Below are 20746 nucleotides of genomic sequence, written 5' to 3' on the forward strand. Positions count from 1 at the left end.
CTACCAATGAATTAACGAAGAAGGAGCTGAGTTTGTTTACATCACATGGAGCGCTGTAACGTAGGGTCAGTTTGATCATCGGGCACAGGTACACAAGGTAATAGTAGAAATTACAGCCATTTCGTCAATTATATAAGGTCTCTAGTTGTTGGTCGTTTGTGAAAATTTGCTTGGAAATTGATTGACAAAGCGTTTTGGTGCTGCGTGCTTAGCACGGATAACTGGATTAACAGTGTCCTTTCTTTTAAACACATTAAATCTTGCCATAACTGTGTGCTATTCAGTTTTCTGAATCTCCAAGAGTCTAACGTCGTTTCGGTTCCGTTGTAAGCTTACGAATGTTTTCATAAATCCATCTAATTTCACTGACGTTATTTTCATAGTGACCACTCTTGACGAGACCACGGATCAGGACAGATTGAGAAATGTAGAGAATTGGATTATTTTATAATATACCTTTTTATTGTATTTAAAAGAATATGATGGGTGTTCAAAGCCAGTTTAGGACCATGAGACAACGACGGAAGAAAGCACACATGTATGTGGATGCGATTTTTGGGTGGCCATTGAAATGTATTTAATGCCTATTTAGATGCGTTTAAAATGTATTTCGAATTGCTTATTTTTTAATCAGAGCTGAGGAGGCTGCTGCCATGCGGATCAACGCAGAAGAAGGCACAGGGTCAAGTGATCAACCAAATCGCGGTGGCTCTGCGCAACGAGGTTTGCTCACTTTTTGCTGATAATGACCAGTGTTGTTAATCCTACTTAAAAAAAAGTAATTAGTTACAGTTACAAACTACTTTTCCCATAAAGTAATTTAGTTAGTAACTCTGTTACCTCAACGTAAGCGTAATTAGTTACTTGGCAAAGTAACTAACGTTACTTTTCATTTTCTAAACGTTATTACATGATCCATTCTATACTGTCTTTCAAATCAAATATGTTTATATTAACTGATTGAGTTGAATCTTTTTCATTCCCCCCAAAAACATAGGTCACACTTTTTACTTTTTTTTTTTTTTTTTTTTAACCGAGGTACGTACTGAACCGTGATTTGTGCGGTCAGTCACACCCTTAAAGTGCATGTGACACGAAAAAGCATGTTCACTTCATAATACACGCAGTATTTTATGCTCCTGAATGATATGGACCGCTTGGATGTGTGTGGAAGTGATTGCTATATTTATTTAGTTTTTTTTAATCCCGCGCCATGAAAATGAGTGACTTCCGGCTTCGGTCTTGCATTGAGGAGGAGGGCGCTGTGACGTGTACGGGTGAAGGCGTCCTCTTCACTAAACAGCCGTAGTGTTGTGTATGAGGACTAAGGATTCAGCTGATTTTGCGGATTAATACGTTTATTTTTCGCATCACGCCAGCCAAACGGCTGCAGAAAAATCTTGCTTTATGAGGGAGAGGCGTGTGCGCCTTTTTGGAGTTTCAAAAGGTTCCCATTCATGGTGGATATTGGCCAAGCCCTATTACTGTGGGACCATTGGACTTACGAGGAAGTGAGTAAACATCTTGTTTTGTATTATGTCAAATATTAATACAGCGATTATGAAGTAAACACTACAAACTTTCTTTAAATAAAGGACTACTTACGTTTGATCATTGATAGGCATGTAAAAAGCTCTCCTCGTGCACATTTGCGGCACGTTAGCTGCACAACAACTGCAGCCGCCCTCCTCCGGGTAACGAACTGGAAATTGCTCTCCGCCGGGCGGTTTGCCGATCCGCGAAGACAGTCGACAACCGGGTCGTCATGTCAAATAATCCGGGCTTGTTATGTGTGATTTTCCGCTTCGGAGACTTTGAAACATCACTCGGTTCGGGTTAGCATGTTGGCTAGCTGTCACGCCTCTTGGTTTGTTTACATTCTCCGAAGCCGGGGAAGGGAAATGACATATGTCCGATTCAGGTGTCATAAAATATCGTTCGGGAGGTGCGACAGTAAAGGCAAGGTCGACAGTTTTGACCATTATGGAGTAATTTTGCCATGTCGTCCTGAATAAATGCATTTTTATTATTTCATAATCCATTTAGCACAAGACTGTTATTTGTCATGACCATGCCATTTATTTAGCAATTGGGGAAAATACTTAAAATACAAAAATAAAGTATAATTCCTAAATATAATTGATAATAAAATTTCTAATAAAGTATCATTTCTACCATTATTTCAATATGTCTTAGGGGGGAAAATTTTTAAATCGTGTGTGACTCCTATGAGCAGCTTGGAAGATCAATGCGTTTTGGCAGTTTAGTTGTAGGTATTTTGTTCAGATGCTTCATTAAATCTGAGTTGCTCACGGTAGATGTGGGTAAATGCTACACACAATGTACACTTCACATATAAGTTCTTGCCTTACCTCTTAATGATGGTGAAGTAGTGCTTGTAGTCTTGTACTTCCAATTTGTACTAGCCAACTTTCCCACTTGCTCCTCTGTACTCGCCATCTCTTCTTTTTGTCACTTTTTACTAGTAAATTGTAACTTAAGTTGTTAATCTCCCATTGCCGTTGATGGCGCTCACGTCCAATCCATTTTGACTTGGAGGGGCGAATGAATGCCAGTGAGCTAACTTATTTGGCCATGAATGAACCAGTCCGGCCCACATTATCTCGTTGTCGTCTCGTCAGACGAAAACCAGCATTCTTCTTGTTATGTTTTAGTCTCCGAAGAACACGTTTTGAGCTCACTATTGTCATGAAAAAATTGTTCGTCGAGGAAGTATTTTCATTTTCGTCATTGTTGACAAAAACAACAATGACCAAAACCATTTGTTTTCAACAAAACGGCATATCTAGAGATGGCGATGTCAATCGATGTTTTGTGTCTGTATCCGTATCTGTATCCATTTTGAGTCGATTGTATCGGTGCAGTTGCATCACTACACCACTAGTCGCAACGGTGACCTTAAGAGACTTGAGATGAGCCTGGCTTGTGTTCTCATCTATATTTGCATCCGTGTGTGTGTGTGCAATGTCAGATGGGGTTTTTCCTCCAGAGCAGCAGGATTCAGGACAAAATCACGACACCACCAAAACCTCCGAGGTGACTTGCGTCCTCGGAATGTTGACAATGTTTTGTTTGTATGAGACATTCAGGGACATGTGTATGCCCCCACTCAGTGTGTGAAGCTGTCCACATCCTGCGTTTGTGCGTGTGCCCTCCAGGGTCCGGGTTCCCTGAAGGTGACCATACAGCAGCGCGGCGACTGTCGAGAGTTCCCACAGAGGGACAAGCTGGACGCCGAGCAGCTGCCGGCAGTTGCAGGGCTTCACTGTCATGTATGCAGAGTTACGTGTCACTCTATGCAGGTGAAGACGTGCCTCCTGCAGTCAGCTGTTAGGAAAGTTCCAGGACTGCTAAATATGTCATTGTAAGTGTGAATGTTTTTTTTTAAGGTGTTTGAGGAACACATGAGCAATCCAGATCATGTGACCAAATGGAAGGAGCTCACACACTCCGTCAATGTCATCACACACACACTCACGAACAGGTAGGACCACCCACACACAAACACATACGCCTATGATGACGTAGTTTGTACGTATGTCCAGCAGAAAGTGGCGTTGGTGCAATGTATGTCAGACTCACTTCAGCAACGATGTCATCAACCATCGACGAACCCAACAACACAAAGTGAGGTCATCACCTCATAGCTGTAATGTACATTACTGTGGTTTTGTGTCCACTTAGTTGGACTACTTTGAGTGTTTGTCCACTTTCTGTGTGGGAACGCTTGCTGCGTGTGTGTGAAACCACTTTTTGTTGGTGTACATGCACACGCCCACTGTATGTGTGCTTGTTTTTTTTGTTTGCGTCTATTGTGTGAGTGGGTGCATGCATGTGCATCCACTTGGTGTGTGTGCGTGTAGACACATGAAAACGGTGTCTTCATGTCCAGATTATTTACGTACACTTTAGTCCCTTTCACACATGCCGAAACACCGTTAAAATCCCGGGGATTTAAACGGGTAGCCCTTGTATGTCAACTGACTGAGATTACGCGGACATTTAACGGGTTGCGTCTTAGTATTATTTCCGGGACTTTTGCGGGACGAGGAATGTTTGAAAGCACGTTTGATTCCCACGTCACAGCACGAAGGAATGAGCAACATGGCAAACTGGGTATGGCAAAATTAAACTGAAAACATAATGAAATTAAATTACTACTGGATCGTAGAGCCGAGTAAAAGAGTCCATTGTCCATCTTTGGAAATGTGTGGTCTATTTTGTTGCTGGTGTTAGGGTACACAACTGCGGAAACAAGGTTGTACCTTAAAGCAGACAACAACTAAGGGATGTGTTCAAGGGTTTATTAAATTCAAACAAAAATACACGCGATCGTGGAAAAGGGGGAATAGCACAATGGGGCGGCAGATGAACAAGCTAGCAAAAAAATTCAAGAGTACAAGGTGTCGAATGGCACCCAGCAAGTTAATATCTCGGCACCCTTCTCTTGGATCGCCTGTGCTTAGATACAGTCTTGATGAGCTTGAATTGGCTGCAAGTATGACATCGGGAACGCTGCTACAACCGGCTCTGTTACAAAACACGACCAACAGAATGTGACAAATGCCGACCAAAAATGACGTAATGTCCGGGTTATAAAATCGCGCAAGCCGCCCTCCCCGCACAGAGGGCGCCAAGACGCCAACCCGGGATAAATCAAGCCACTTTCACAAATATAATCCGGTTTATTCCTGGGACATTTCCCCATGTGTAAAAGCCATGAGACGGGTAAAACTAGTGTCACCTCAAACGGGAATTTACCGGGATATAAGTCTGAAAGGGGCTTTTGTGTGTGTGTTCTAGATTTGGGACAAAATATCATTTGATGATATATTGCAATAGGAAACGTCACGATACACATCGAGTTTGAAAAAAAAAGATCATGATCACTACATGATTTGAGCAGTGTAATCAACAATTACTTTAGTCAAATCACATTACTGACCCAGCAACCTTGGCACGAGTAGCCACCAGCCACCTGATCATTAAATCAAAGGTCAAACTCGGCTTCAGAATGAAACTAAAATCATCACATAACAACAAACTAAATAGCATAACAAGCAAATAATGAAACAACTGGAACAGTAACTGAAGAAAAAATTAGCACAGAACATGAACTTTGAAAGTTATTTATATCTTCAGCGCTGTATTGCATGCTGAGAGGCATGAGGCATACTGAGTTTTAGTATTTTGGGACAGAAACATTGTTGACAGCAGGTGGCTGCAGGTTGTCTGTCTCTCCCATGGAAAGTGAGAGATGGAGCAGTAATGACCAAATTAAGCTTCTTAAAGCAATTAAAGGGTATGTAACGGCAAAGGGGGTGTGAGACATCAATAGAACCGTTATGTGCCAAGATAACAAATAATGATAAAGTTAACAAAAAAATCAATCACATTAATGAGCAATTATCGAAAATAGATCGAAAATGACGAACATTTCCGAAAGTGTTCCGGAAACAGCCGAATGGGGCGGAGACGTCACAACAAGTGATTGACAGTTGAGGCGGAGCCAGGTGCCATTGTTTTTTATCGACGAGAGAGTAGCGTTCAGGTTTGTTTGACCAAAACATCACTAAAATGGTTCAAAACTGCTGTGCTATGTGGTGTACAAATAGCTATTTATCGGAATATAGTATCCATGAGTTCCCGACGCGAAAAAAAAAAGCTGGACTACGCAGACAATGGGTAAAGTTCGTCCGTGCAAAGAGGGCTAATTTTCTAGACCCAGCCTCCGGCACGGTTTTCTGTTATTTTCCACCTGAAAGCTTCTCGAACTATGGACAAGTGAAATCGGGTTTTGCTGCAAGATTGCTGCTCAGAGCAGATGCGGTGCCCACCATACACCAGCCACCTAAATGTCCCGAGATATCAAGAAAGAGGACGATGACTGGCAAAGGACGCTAAGGCTAAGCAAAGGAGGGGAGCAGCCAAGCTCGAAATGGCCAGAGTGAGTACTCTTTTATAATAATATCACGCATTGGATACAGGACTGGACACATGTAAAAATTATAGCTCGTAAAATATATAGAACAAATCCTCTGATCCCATTCATATTTGTGTCTGTTGGCAGAGCGAAAAACTATGATAGCGCAATAAATGATAATTATTCTATACATTACTTTATTTAGCGGTCACGGTGTATCAGCTTCACAAAAAGAAATGCAAAAAATATCATTGGTTGTTTCCCCACACGATCTGCTGCCGATGTTTCATCAGTGTCATTGCTCCCCTCAATGACCGTTTCATTACGCTGCATTGGCGTTCGTTTGGGCTCAAATTGGTAACCTAAAACACCAATTAAAGCTTCGTAACTCTCCTCGTCACCATTAGATGAACATTCGTTACGTCCTTCTACGTCGGATTCGTCGCTGAAACTAGAAACGAAATTGTCTGCCATCATCGCCGCCATTCAGTATTAAAGCACTGAGCCTTTTTTCTTGTTGAAGAAACACCCCTCACTGTCAATTCTGAATTCTCTTTTATTGACAACGAGGGGTGTTTCTTCATGAGGGAACCTGGAATATGTGCAGGACGAACACAATGCAACAGCATTAACAGCTCAAAACACCACTAATTCTCCCCTCACTAGAAGGAATTATATTGATGCAGACAGGCGCTGCCCCCCTAGTGGCTGGTGGCACTCTCTTCACTTGTAATGACGTCACACACACAATCTGCCAGATCTCGGGCGCCGGTCGTTTTAGCTTGACAATCGAGCCAAATTTCTCTCATTTTCTTGTGTGTAATTACACGAAGTGGCATGATATGAATACAAAAGGCATGCGTTTATGGATAAATGATGGAATATTAACATTTTCCCAGGGCATGACATACTCTTTAAGCCTTGCATCCAATTGGTTCAAAGCTTCATGGTGATTCATTTGCTGTATGGCACTATCAAGTAGTGTTGAAGCCCAAGAGGTAAACAGTGTTGAGAATTCTATGGCTATTTGTTTGAGAAAATATGAATGTCCTCTTTTTACTATAGAAACAAAATGCAAAAATGCTATAAGGATAATTTGTTATTCATTTTTTATTCAGAAATGATAGCTTTCCCACTGTGTTTAGCTTGAAAATGGTTTCTTTTTTTAGGTGGGGGGAGTAAATCACTAGCTCTAGAACATGCTTTCACAGCCCGAAAGCCACAAAATGTGAGTTGACATTGCATTGTGATTAGGGTTGTTCCGATCATGTTTTTTTTTCTCCCGATCTGATCCCGATCGTTTTAGTTTGAGTATCTGCCGATCCTGATATTTCCCGATCCGATTGCTTTTTTTTGCTCCCGATTCAATTCCAATCATTCCCGATAATTTTTTCCGATCATATACATTTTGGCAATGCATTAAGAAAAAAATGAATAAAACTCGGACGAATATATACATTCAACATACAGTACATAAGTACTGTAGTTGTTTATTATGACAATAAATCCTCAAGATGGCATTTACATTATTAACATTCTTTCTGTGAGAGGGATCCACGGATAGAAAGACTTTTGTCTTTGTATATTGTGACTAAATATTGCCATCTAGTGTATTTGTTGAGCTTTCAGTAAATGATACTGCAGCCATGCCCCAATGCATGATGGGAAGTGGAACCATGATGGGAAATAAAACCATGACTGTGCGTCGTGCTACAAATGGATATATGTTCTCTGCTTTGGGAAATGACTTATGGTGTCAAGACAAAGATCAATTGCCACCTTGCTTCCCCACGTTGCTTCCCATATTTCTAATCATAGGGAGAGGGATTGCAAGGTTTTAGCCAGTTGAAGAAAGGCTTCAAAGACTGCCAAAATTAATTCCACTCATATTGTGCTGCCTTTTATCTCTCTATATAGGTAAAACGGCGTCTTTACAAATTGAGCGCGACAATGAGAGAGGGTTGTGCAGCGCATATATTAATAGTGTTAAATAATTTAGTGTGACTCATTTTTTAATAAATTAATTGCCGCCGCTATTGGGATATATTTGATCACCCTCCCTTAAGCCTAAAATAAAGACTCTGGATGAGTGTAACATATAATGTCTGTAACGTTAAATACAATTAGAAAACGATTTAATTCAAATATATACAGTATATATATTAAAAAAAGGCATGGCCGATATTTTTTTGCCGATTCCGATACTTTGAAATTGACGTGATTGGACCCGATCGATCACATCTCTAGACTTGTGATGTATCGTATCGTGACCCTGCCATATTAAGGTGCATTGTAGTATGAGTTTAAGTGTAATGTCCCATCTGTAGTGTGTACCTATTTTCTATGTGTGCTTTTCAGTGGTTTCACTTTATGTGTGTGTGTGGATGCGTAACCAATTGGTCTGTGTCAACATTCTATTTTTGTGTGTCTATTTTATGTCGATGCATTGTAATTTACATGAAGTGTTTGTGCGTGGATGCAGGCGTCTAAGCGTGCATCACAGCCGTTCTGTGAAGCATGTCGCCGTCACTTAAGGACACCCCGTAAGTTTGTGGAGCACATGAAGTCCGACAAGCACAAGCAACAGGTCAGAGGTCGGCCGCCACTTCAAGGTAACGTGATGCCCACATGACTAATGTGTGCGCACGTGTCCCGTAAGGTGCGTTTGAGGGAGGCTCAGGAGGAAGAGCTTATCACCGTGGACGCCATTGGTTGCTTTGAGAAGGAGGGGGAGTCAAAGCAAAAAGTCGAACTTGGACATGAGGAAAAGGAGGCAGCCACTTCACAGGTGGCATTGATCTAACAGTATACACTCTTATTATTATTTTTGTTGTTATTATTATTATTTGTGTTCTAACTGTTCACATCAAATTAATTACAAAATTAAAACAAAAATGACTGCGTGGAAACATGGAAATGAGCAGCTCTTTGCATTTTCAGACTTTGTTCATGGGAGAGTACTGTATAACCCATTGAATGTTTAAATGTCAACCTTATCTCTTTAAAATGTCAAATTTAGCATGGTAAAACATGACTTATAACTTAAAAGTATTAAACTTTTAAAGGGAACCTTAAAGTCTTAAAAATACTTCTAGGCTCTAATAACCCACAATTGTTCTTTTTTACTAAAATATGCTGTTAGAAATATATATTATTATTACAAGTTTTGACCGACGGAGGGCACCATGTTTTATGCGTGCAATGGACGCAGGGGGTGATTAAGTAGTTGGACTGGACGAGGAGAATATGTGGCCTGTACTACGAAGCCGGTTTTCTGGCTTAGCAGGGTAACTTCGAGAGTAACTTCATCACGTGCAGCATAATTTATCGGCTAAACGGGACTACAAAAGGTGGATATGTTGATACCGGGGAATGTTGCCATGGCAACACGCAACACGTCAAACCTGGTCGTCTCAGAGTCAGATCTTGCTTAACCTCAGGATTCCAATTAACCACGCTCTATTTAAACAGCACTCCTCCGCGGACGTGTCCTCTTGACAATGACAGCGTACAGTACCTGGACGACCAGAACGACATTGGCGCGTGGATTGTGAAGGGCTCTCTTCGGAGGGCAGGGGTTTTTGGAGACCGCCAGAATCCGCTGGCGTACACGGACGATGTTCTCCATGAAAGATATCGATTTTCAGCTGAGGGAATTCGTTGCCTGTGCCAGCTGAACAATTCGGACATCACCATTGTAACCCGCCGAAGTCAGGCCCTCACAACTGCGCAGATTTTGTGCCTGTCCTTTCGCTCTTTCGCCAGCGGACAATATATGTATTCCATCGGTGATGCTGAATATCTGAGTAAGAACACTGTATGCCGTGCGATTCGGAAAGTTGTAGGATTGGGGTATGGAAACGCTTCAAATTTATTGTTGAAAATGCTATACAGAAACATTTGTCAGCTTTGCTGAATGTAAACGAATGTGGAGCTTTGCTCTCATACCAGAAATATATTTAATAAACTTTTCCATTGTTATTTCGTCGTGTAAATGCATTTATGATATTCATAAAAAATATGTAGACTATTTAAACATTGAAAAAACTGCCAACTCGAAGAGGTTAAAATAAATGTCAAATCCACTGATAGAACAGACATACAAATAACAAAGATATAAATGTTTATTGAATATGCATCTTCTTGTCTTGTTTAACTGTGAGAATTTGTTACAAAATACGGGCTTTAATTTTTTTTATCATTACGCACAAGCATTGTCACAAATGTGATCACACAAAATACAACCACGCATCGCATCCCCTCATTTCCTTCTTCTCCTGAGTCCTCACAAATATAGCATACAATTTCGGGGGGGGGGGGGTTCAGACTCGGGCCTGCAAATCAAGTTAATTGATCAGGCTCGGGTCAGTTCGGGCTGGATATTTTTTTAGGCCCGGACATACATACACTCTTCATACAGTCAATGGGACTAAACATACAATCATCCTGCTTCATTTAGTGATGCGCATACGATAAATTATTTCTTACAGACAACGTACCAAATCTTATTTTATTGTCCTGACAGCAGACTTTATTTCTTTTCAAGGACATAGGTAAACTAGCATATTGACGCATTCACAAATCACACGATCTGTAATTCGCTGCCAACAGACCAGTTGCGCTCTACCAGCTGAAGCGGTGTTGGATTTCGCAGTGCGGGTGGATTTTAATTCCTCATAACTCCGCATGTTTATCGCGCATTCCTCCTCCATGAAGTAAGGTGCCTGTGTCATTGTCTCAAGTAGTGTTTGACTCTGGTCTCTGCCCCCTTTTATGTGAACGCGCAGTAACTCTGACTGTGTTGACACAGGTTCGACTAATCAACCTCATAATCACCGTCATAGCACCGGTCAACCACAAACTAGATAACCAGGTTTTATCAACCTAGGCGGGTTGCCGAGATATTGACTTGCTGCCATTTGACAGTTTGTATATCCCTTTATTGCTAATTGTTCATTGCCTTGTTTTTTTTCGTTTGTCTGCCTCTCACCGCGGTTTTCTCTTGTTTTATTTTTTTGTTTTGTATTGATCCCGACCAACTGTCACAGACCCTTTTTTTGCCTCCCTTTTCGCGATTGCGTGTTTTTTGTGTGTTCAATAAACCCTTGTACGCAATACCTCTGTTTCTGTTGTCTGCTATTTAGTTCCTACCTTGCTTCCACATTCGCGGACCGTTTGTTGGTTTTCATCTGAGGACTTGCTGACAATGACATTCTCCTGTTTCGACAATCTATCCTTTACCGCCATATGCCCTGTCTTTCTTATATATTATATCCTCTGGTCGCCTTACGTCTCTGACCGATCTTGGGGGTAATTTACATTGCTATTTTTGTGTAGCGATCGCAAATGCTAATCAGTGACAGCCAATGAACACTTGTAATGTTTTCATTAATAACAAATCTTAAATCTATAATTTATTTACACTTCCCCCTTACTATTTTTTTTTTTTTTTTTACAACAGTAAAGGTAACAACAGTGGTTGACAGATACCATTTTAATTTTTGCAGGTCATTCATTGTCAGACAGAAACAGCACAGCAAAAAGCCACACTAAAAAATAAGTAAAAATAACAAAATGGCTTACCTCTTCCTCCTCTGTAGGACCATGGCCCCCAACAAAATGTTTACGGCATATGAAATGTGAATGGCTTCACCTTGCTGGTGTTAAACTGGTCTTTTGGACGTCCGTGCAAGTTGATTCATTCTTCTTCCATTTCCTCCGAGTTTTTGGTTATGGGAAACATATAAAGGAAACATCCTTTATATGTCGTAATGTCTAGAGTTGTTTCTACAAGTTCCATAGCAGCAGTGTTTACTCGGCATGTTCTTTTTTGAAAGATTACCGGCAGAAAAAAAGCAGTAATAACTGTATGTACTGATTGTATGCGAGGGTGTGTCTATGTTGACCCGCTTCCAGGTTACGATGGCGACGTCACGGTCTAAAAATAGCATTCGTGCGGTACGCTATTCCTTCCTACGCGGTGAGATGTCCAACACATGCGCACATCGGTTGAAAGCTGCGAGTACTTGCTATTTGTGTTTTTTTTATTGAGTCTTTTAGCTTTTCATTGCCTCAAAATACTTATTGCATGTGTTTCCCTCTCATACGTTTAAGCAAGTGTTTTCTTGTGGTGGCTTTAAAGCAGATTGTTGAACTGTTGACCATATTAGTCACGTAGCGTATTTAAACCACCCTTTTTTGATATTACCACGCTTAAGTATTTTCTTAAGGCATCTTTAGTATGTTCTGTCTGCATGCATCTAAACAAAACAAACTGAAAGCGCACGGTAGTACTTTGGGTGTCAAATTCGCCTCCTGTAGGACATTTCGTGGGGGTAGCAGATTTTGGCAGAAAACCGGTTTTGTCCTACTCTCGTCTCATCTCCTCCCGTCTTTCTTGTTCATTTTGCATTTGCTGCTATTTTTGTGAAATATAGAGTGCTGCCATGCTCAATGTTCCTCTCGGGTTCAAATTTAATTGGCTGAACAGATGACATGTTTATGTCACTAGAGCAGTGCTTCTCAATTATTTTCTGTCACGCCCCCCCAAGGAAGACGTAAATGTTTCGCGCCCCCCCAAACTCTCTGCCGCCACTGTAAATAGTATCATTTGTCTATAAAATTACTATTATAAATACGCATCTGCCTAACATTGTGTCCTTTTTTTCTAATAAAGAAAAAAAGTAACATAGATCAACTTATAATAAAGTATAACTTTATTATAAACATTGTTTTGTTTGTAACAGAGAAGACTTGATGTGCATCAATTTGCCTGAATAAAAAAAAAAAAAAATCACATCCAAACTAAAAAATACACTCAAGGTACATTTTTGACCATTTGATACAGAAAAATAAAATGTAATAAAATCAGTAAATAATACCAAATTAAAATTGATTAGAAACATTCACTCATGAGGACAGTGTGCCAAAAAATTTGACCGAAAAAACAAATCTGAATAAAAAGGGGGGGGGGGGGGGTGTCCTTGGACAGGACAGTTTTTATTTTTGCTGCTCACAGTATGTACCTCCTTTGCAATGATGTGGAGTTATTTTTCAATTAGCATGCTAACAATGCTCACTGGCTTACTGATATAACACTGACAAAGCAGGACGATTGTTGGCAATATTCGGCACGTTTTCACTGAAAAAATCAAGCGGCTTAACAATGAGATTGGGGTCTAATGTCTTTAAGTGGCGTCTTAATTGATTTGGCTTCTTGCTGTCTGCTATAATTATTTTTAGACACAGTAAACAGTGGTCTTTCATCATCACCCACTGTATTAAAAGTCAAAGCTAAAAGGCAAACGGCACGAAAAAAGCGCATTCACGGCGGCCGAGGTATAACCGTAGGTGAGGGCAGTCGTCGTGACGATCCCAAGCCGAAAATGGCACTTCTCGGGCGGCGACGTGAGAACCGGACAAGACAGTGGGTCGCTGCGTGAGTGAGTCCGGTCGGAAAACGGCTTTCAAAAACGGCGGTGGCACACTGCTCTTCATATCTGTTGTCTGTGTGTGCTGAGTGCTCTTCCTTAGTTCAAAAATACTGCGCGCACAATGAAAATGAGAGCGCCACTGCCACCTACTGAGTGGATGTGCAAGTACACTTTATTGCAGTACGGCAAAAAAAAAAAAAAAACACATAAAACATGTACCCCGAGGTCACATGCGCCCCCCCTGGCATTGCTCTGCGCCCCCCCAGGGGGGCGCGCCCCACTATTTGAGAAGTACTGCACTAGAGTCATACTCTGGAAGCCAGGCCAAGTGACATCACTGCACTGCGACGTTAACAACAATGGCGACCTACTAGTTAAACCAACATTACAAATTGTATAAAAACGGAAACATCAAGAGGGGTTTTAATATCAAATTATTTTAACACATACTAACATTCATCTTTGAAGTACTACAAGTCCTTCTATCAGTGGTTCCCTTTCAGAAAATATTTTCTATTTCACAGTCACTGTTCTTCTGTAACTTTTATCATTATGTTTTCTGAAAAAAAAAAAAAAAAAATTGAAATACCTTGGTCATTTCTGGGGAAAAGTGTTCCACTGGGATGAGTGGCATGAGAAATAGCACACTGCTGCCATCTCACAAGTTCAATTGATGCAAAAAATAAATGATTGATAATTGATGCTGTCAAATAATATGTAAAATTGTCAGTTGTTTTAGATGGAAATCTGATTTTTTTAAAAAATCTTAATTGAAAGCTTGTGATTTCAGTAATATGACCTCTAAATGCTGCAAAATTTATTGGTCTTTGGAACACTGCATTTTAAGTTTATCATCTTGAAAAAAATCTATAATCATTGAGTTATATTGCATTTAAGGACGTCAACATTATGCTGGCTGTCATTTAGTTTTTAAAAAAACAACACAAATATTTCTTTTGGATAAAAATTTCGAACTCAGTGTTTATTTTGGATTTTGAACGTGTTTGGTTTTCTTGTGTTTTACTGCATGAGTACAGTTTTTCTTGCATGAACATAAAACTTGCTAACGCAGGGACTAATAGCGTCCGCAGGGGACGCTGTTTCACAAGCAAACGAATAGTGTTTTTTTCCCCCATTGCAATGCAATGCAAGAAATGATCATACTTCTTCAACAGTGATTGTCCAAGTGTGTTAATGCACCACTGACAAACTACACTTTGTGTTTCCTAACTTTAACATATATACATTTGCATTCAGGTTTTAACTAGGGCTGTCAAACGATTAAAACTTTTAATCGAGTTAATCACAGCTTAAAAATGAATTATTCGTAATTCATCGCAATTCAAACCATCTATAAAATATGCCATATTTTTCTGTAAGTTATTGTTGGAATGGAGAGATAAGACACTGGACGGATATATACATTCAACATACTGTACATAAGTACTGTATTTGTTTATTATAACAATAAATCAACAAGATGGCATTAACATTCTGTTAAACCGATCATGGATAGACTTTTAGTTCTCAAAAGATAAATGTTAGTACAAGTTATAGAAATTTTATATTAAAACCCCTCTTAATGTTTTCGTTCTGATAAAATTTGTAAAATTTTCAAACAAAAAATAAACTAGTAGCTCGCCATTGTTGATGCCAATAATTACACAATGCTCATAAAATCAGTCGCACCAAAGCGCCAGCAGAGGGAGACAAAAAACACAAGTAACAAGTGGACATGACACTATGCCGTCATTTTAATCTGTTTGAGCGGGGCATGTGCGTTAATTGCGTCAAATATTTTAACGTGATTAATTTTAAAAATTAATTACCGCCCGTTAACGCGATAATTTTGACAGCCCCAGTTTTAACGAATCTTCATTTTAAACATTTTCTTTTTATTTAATATTGAAAAATTTGATTGAATCAATGTGTAAAACGGTTAGTTTTTGCTGACACATTTCCATTAATGTCTGTAAAATTCCCCTTTTCCTATTTTGACTTATTTAAAAATCTTTTTCATGTACAGTAACGGGTTTATTATGAAATCTGGATCCCCACCTTCTCGTTGTGAATTATTTTTTAATATCTTTTGCGATTCAATTTTAGATGATCCCCCTTCTAACTGTAAATTTTGATTTTATAGCTATAAACCGGGGGTGCCGTTTCCTCCCCGCCATCTGGCAACGTAATCACACGGTAGAAAATGTCTTTGCTGTTGTTGCAAACAGAACATAACTGAAAAGCTCTTTATGCTGGGGAAAAATATTTGTCCTCACGCATCCAACTTTCACAAAAAAGAACATTCTGAAATCTGTTTACCTTGAGTAAATCATGAAATATGTACATTAAAAATGTGTCCTCCCTTTGTTTTATTTGATTTAGTGTTTTATCCAATAGAAAATAAACAAGTGCATTCTAGTCAGAAAATATAGCCTACTTTAAAAATAAATAAATAAATAAACATTTAATTTTTTCAGAAAATCATGGTGCAAAACGGTATCATGGATTTTTTTTCCTTTAATAAAATATTAGGTTTTATCTTAGACAAATAAAAGTGTTTGTGTGATTTGAATTAAAATTTTGTGCTACAAGGACAACACAACACACGTATCCCATGTAGAATGATGAGTTATTGATTTGTCCAAAAAGCAGACATTCTGTGTTTTCGACCTTGGTGATGTGCTTTCCACAAGTAGTTTAAAACTGGAGGGTGGGGGAAGGGGTGATTTACCCTCCAAGTTGACTTGTTGCCCTCAAGTTAGCATCAAACATACTAAATAAGACATTGAATCATACACTTACAGTATGTGTCGTCGTTTTGATGTAGTTATGATTGGTTTTCACTGATTGGCGAATATGAATTGTGATTTTTATAACAAGTTGAGTGACATTGTGATGATTGGTTGATAGTAGGTATGCATGTCATGCAAAAGTTACCATCACTAAAATTCCTTTTTTTCAATTGTGTTTCCGTGCTGCCAAACCCAAACCGCTTGTCCTACCGACACCGTTCAAAAACCAAAACGATCGGAATTCACACATGACACAGGCTCTCATTTTGTTTGACAAGAATTAACGTTCATCCCAAAATGCAGGTTTTTTGAGAGAGAAAAAAAAAGTGAAATTTAAAAACGCTACAGTTTTGTGTTTGTTTCCTCCTAGCAAGGGTGGACTGGGACTAAAAAGCAGCCCTGGACTTTGACTCAGCCCAGCCCACAAGAATCGCTGTACACAGACCCTCTAGGCTAGGAGGTCCGGGGGAATGCCCCCCCGGGAGAATTTTTAAAAAATATTTTATTGTAAAATGCATCAATTTTGTTCACTTTGAGAGAAAAATTAAGAAAATGTGTCTAGACTGTGACTGTCTGACTTGGGGCGCTCAAAGTACTGAGAGGCTGAACTGGAGTTGGATTCATCTTTCTGCCCTAGCTCTATAATCAACCTGAATAAAATAAAAGAATTTATTTTTGAAAGCAAGTTTTATGTATTCAATTGATTAAAATAACACCTATCCCCTGTGTCTATAAAATGACTTCATTGTTAATGCCATAATTAATCTTGCCACACAATAAATTTAAATGAAAATACAATAAACATTTCAAGACAAATCCCGTATACATAACCTTCATTGGAAAGTATTAACCAGACAACAAAACGATATATAAATGATTAAAAATAATATGTCATATCAATTTAACTACTAAACTATAAAGTAAAACCACTCATTTTATTAATATTTTGTTATATTTCTTCTGAATGAATATTGCTGCTGCATGTGCATACGTTTTACAGCTAAAATGTGTTTTGCTGGCACTAGCCCTTTAATTGCCATTTATTTCATTTAAATTGTAGCTACCTGGTGGATAACAATTGCCAATATACCTAGCAAGTAACCCTCTTCATTCCATCTCAGCAAGGTGGCAACTAGAAAGTCCGCCAAAGCTCTTGTCGCTCTATCCTGCCCCTTCGTGGGCCACAACAAGTCTTTCAGCCAGGCGCATTGCTGCCACCTGTCGGATTGGATGCGAACTGTAGATAATCACAGAGTATAGAGGGGATAAAAACAGTGATGCATGTATGGCGGCCGCCGGCCGTCCAGAGCACCGGCGTTCTGTGATCCTCCAGAAGCTACAGATTACCAGTCCGCCCCTGCCTCCTGGTGTGACTTGTCCCTGTGATTGCCCATTGATTTCACCTGCTGCGCCTGCTCGTTGTGTATCCTCCAACTTGCTTCCTCCAGTGTCACCCACCTGTTCCTCGCTGTCTCGTTAACCTTATCTGTGTGTATGTATGCTCCCCGTTTTTGTTGAGTTTTTGTCATGATATTGTCCATGTTCACGTCAGCGTCTATGCCAGTTTCCTTGTTCCTCGTGTTCCTGTGCCCTTGTCCTGCTTCGTTCCCAGTAAGTTGATTTGTTAGTAGAGCTAAAACGATTACTCGAGTAACTCAGTTTTAAAAAGTTGACCGCGGAATTTCTCCGCCTAGAGCAGGGGTGGGCCAACTATTCCACAAAGGGCCGCAGTGGGTGCGGGTTTTTGTTGCAACCCATTAAGACGACACATTTTCACCAATCTGCTGTTTTAGAAGTGCAATCAGTTGATTGCAGTCAGGTGCTGCTCATTTCTGCTGAAACCTCACTGGTTATACTATCTGTGCTGGGTCAGTTGGAACAAAGACCAGGACCCACTGCGGCCCTCGAGGACCGGTTTGCCCACCCCTGGCCTAGAGGAATCGTTTAATTTTGCCAGCTCCAACCATGACGTTTTGCCTGGACTACGTTTAATGCGGAACAACATGTACGTACAACTGTGCGTACTGGAAAAAGACACAGGCGGCGGATATATTTGATTGAGGTAACGACAAAGAAGCTGATGAAAGCGAAGAGAAAGGCATCAAGAAAAGCAGAAAATGTCAAAAGTGTGGGAGCATTTCAAGCTGGACACCAAGGTGAACACAGTTTCATGTATTTACTGTAAGACAGTGCAGTGCTTGCATACCACCACAGCACGTCTTCAATACTGCAGTTCCACAGAAGGCACCCTGTGTACTCCGAGAGCAGAGGAGCATTACTCGAGACAAGGTAAAACTAAGTTAACGTGGCACTAATAAATAATATTAAGATTACTGTACCTTGCTAATGTAACGTTAGCCCTGTGGAGGGCTAGGTTTCTATTAATTATGACTACTGTCGATGCGTGGCTAACGCATCTTTCATACTGGCCTTATTCAATCTAAAAACAGCGCTGTAGAGTGAGGGCAAGAAATAAAAACATAATAAAGATAACTCAATTTTAGCTCAGTAGTCATTGATGGGTAAAACACCAAGTAGCACTGGTGCCAAATGTGCTCTAATACAGTATGTATCATACATTTTGAACACTGCACAAGCTGAAAATCTTATCAGGACTTACAATTTACTAGAATTTAAAATTAGACACAAATGGAAAGTTAATTGAAACACGTGGGGAAAAATGCCTATCTTTTAAGTTATGTGTGTTATCAAGCTTAATGACATGTTTAGGTAAGAAATAAGATTTTTTTTTTTTTTTCTTGAGTCACATCTGAGAGTCAATTGTTGGCTGTTATCAACAATGTACGTCTAAAATAGACATCGTCTAAAAATGGTTCAATATTGGGTAAAATGTCTTTTCTCGTGTATATTTGTAATTGCTCTTTACCCCAAAAAATGTTTTATCTGATTTATCGATAGAATTTTCAGTAGAGTACTTGATTACTAAAATATTCCATAGCTGCAGCCCTATTTGTTAGCCTGACTTTTGTTCTCCTTAAGAGTTTTTGGATTCCCCGGTCGTTTTGTTTGTACTTTGTTTTTTGTTGGCGTTGCTTAAAACATTTTTGCACCGCCTGTCTGCCCTACCTCCGTTTCCCTGCGTTTGGGTCCACACCACCTTCCTGCACGCGTCGTCTGACAGCTACCTGTTTTTTCACATATGTGTCTACCAAAATTTGCCTAAAACTTTTCCATTCATTTCGAATGGCCAGAATTTCCCATTCATTGCCCATGGCCCTATTTGCCATTCCATTGACAGGATTTGACCTGTAATCAACAGGAAGCGATCTGTTATCACCGGAACTGATCCAGAAATGCCCGCAAATTAACTGGAAGTGACCTGATATAGTAGGAAGGAACCCTGAAATGCCCGTAAATCAATAGGATGTGACCCCAAAATGACCCTATATAAAAAATGACCCTAGATCTAAAGGAAGTGACCTAAGAAGTTACCCGTTATCAACCAAAATGCCCTAAAATCAACAGAAAGTGACCCCGAAATGCCCTAAAATCAACAGGGTGTACCAACTGTCCAAGCAATGTTATCGTTGCAATTTCTCCAGAAATGGCATTTTCTAGTTGTGAATGTTGCCTTTTCTTGGTGTTGGTTGCAATCCAAAATGCTATAAATGTCTTTATTCTCACTAATAGTAATGACTGTTTCCTGGGCTGTTATTTTTTTAATTGGTCGGATGCGATCAATTAGCATTGCCCAGAAATGGTTTTTAGAGCTGTTTTTATGGTGTTTTTCAAAAGTTTTTTTTTCTGTGATAAAAGCTCAGCTGCCGCAAGGTCACCGAGTGCCTGAAAGGAGCGCTTAACGAGCTTTTAATTCTTGTCATCTCCATTTGAATGCCAGTGTGTATGTGGCTTTTGTCACTGATGATCCATTAGGTCCAAGGACGTCATCCTTGCGACACACACGCACACACACGATATAGATGGCTGTCTTATGGATGCTTATGCTGCGCGCACACACAGGCACGCTTATGTACTTGCAAAGCTGTGTGGGTCTGAGTATGTGATTACTCATAAGTTTGGTAGAGTATGATAATATTGTTTCCTCTGAGGGATTACAATTTCTAAATGCATAAGAATGAATAACACCAGGATGACGTGTGTAGCTCACTTTGTGTTCATGATGTGCGAAGCTATGTGAAGTCAGTTAAAAATGATAAAATGGTGAACCCGTGCAGGGGCCCAAGGAGGATGCTCAGGTAGAAAAGCGAGAGGAAAGGGGAAGCAGGAGAATGTCGAGAGACATTAGGAAGATAGCTTAGGAAGTCACCTCGAATAACGTTTTATTGTTTTCAATAAAATATGTACATGTCTTTGGTTGTGGTTGCTTTAACTTCATTCATTTGAACAATTAATGGTTCAGCTTATCTGCTACCCAAGGGTTACACTTTACAAGAAGGGTCCATAAAGCATTCGGTGATGGTTAATTAGGGTTAAGGGGAGGCATTTATAATTTTTTATTTAAGAGACACATGTGCTACATTTTACCATAAGGGTTCAAAAAGTATTCAGTAATAGTTAATTAGGGTTAAGGGGAGTCACTTAAGCATTTATAATTT

The 20746-nt window shown here is 39.8% G+C and overlaps 1 protein-coding gene across 6 annotated transcripts; it reads left to right on the forward strand.

The window, feature by feature from the left end:
- ciz1b (cdkn1a interacting zinc finger protein 1b) lies at window positions 1–17782 on the forward strand. Of its 6 annotated transcripts, none has more exons than XM_057832620.1 (10): window positions 15–97; window positions 477–538; window positions 635–723; window positions 2993–3057; window positions 3135–3323; window positions 3411–3505; window positions 3567–3648; window positions 8427–8531; window positions 8604–8732; window positions 16540–17782. In XM_057832620.1, exons 2-10 carry the CDS (start codon window positions 480–482, stop codon window positions 16624–16626), a joined length of 900 nt encoding a protein of 299 aa, XP_057688603.1. In that variant the 5' UTR covers window positions 15–97; window positions 477–479; the 3' UTR covers window positions 16627–17782. The 6 variants fall into 6 exon arrangements, with proteins under 6 accessions (XP_057688607.1, XP_057688603.1, XP_057688604.1 ...); XM_057832621.1 differs by having other exon boundaries at window positions 3570–3648; XM_057832622.1 differs by having other exon boundaries at window positions 3180–3323.
- Window positions 17783–20746: the final 2964 nt, after the last annotated feature.

The sequence above is a fragment of the Corythoichthys intestinalis genome, chromosome 3 (assembly GCF_030265065.1).
Source record: "Corythoichthys intestinalis isolate RoL2023-P3 chromosome 3, ASM3026506v1, whole genome shotgun sequence".
Lineage (NCBI taxonomy): Eukaryota > Metazoa > Chordata > Actinopteri > Syngnathiformes > Syngnathidae > Corythoichthys > Corythoichthys intestinalis.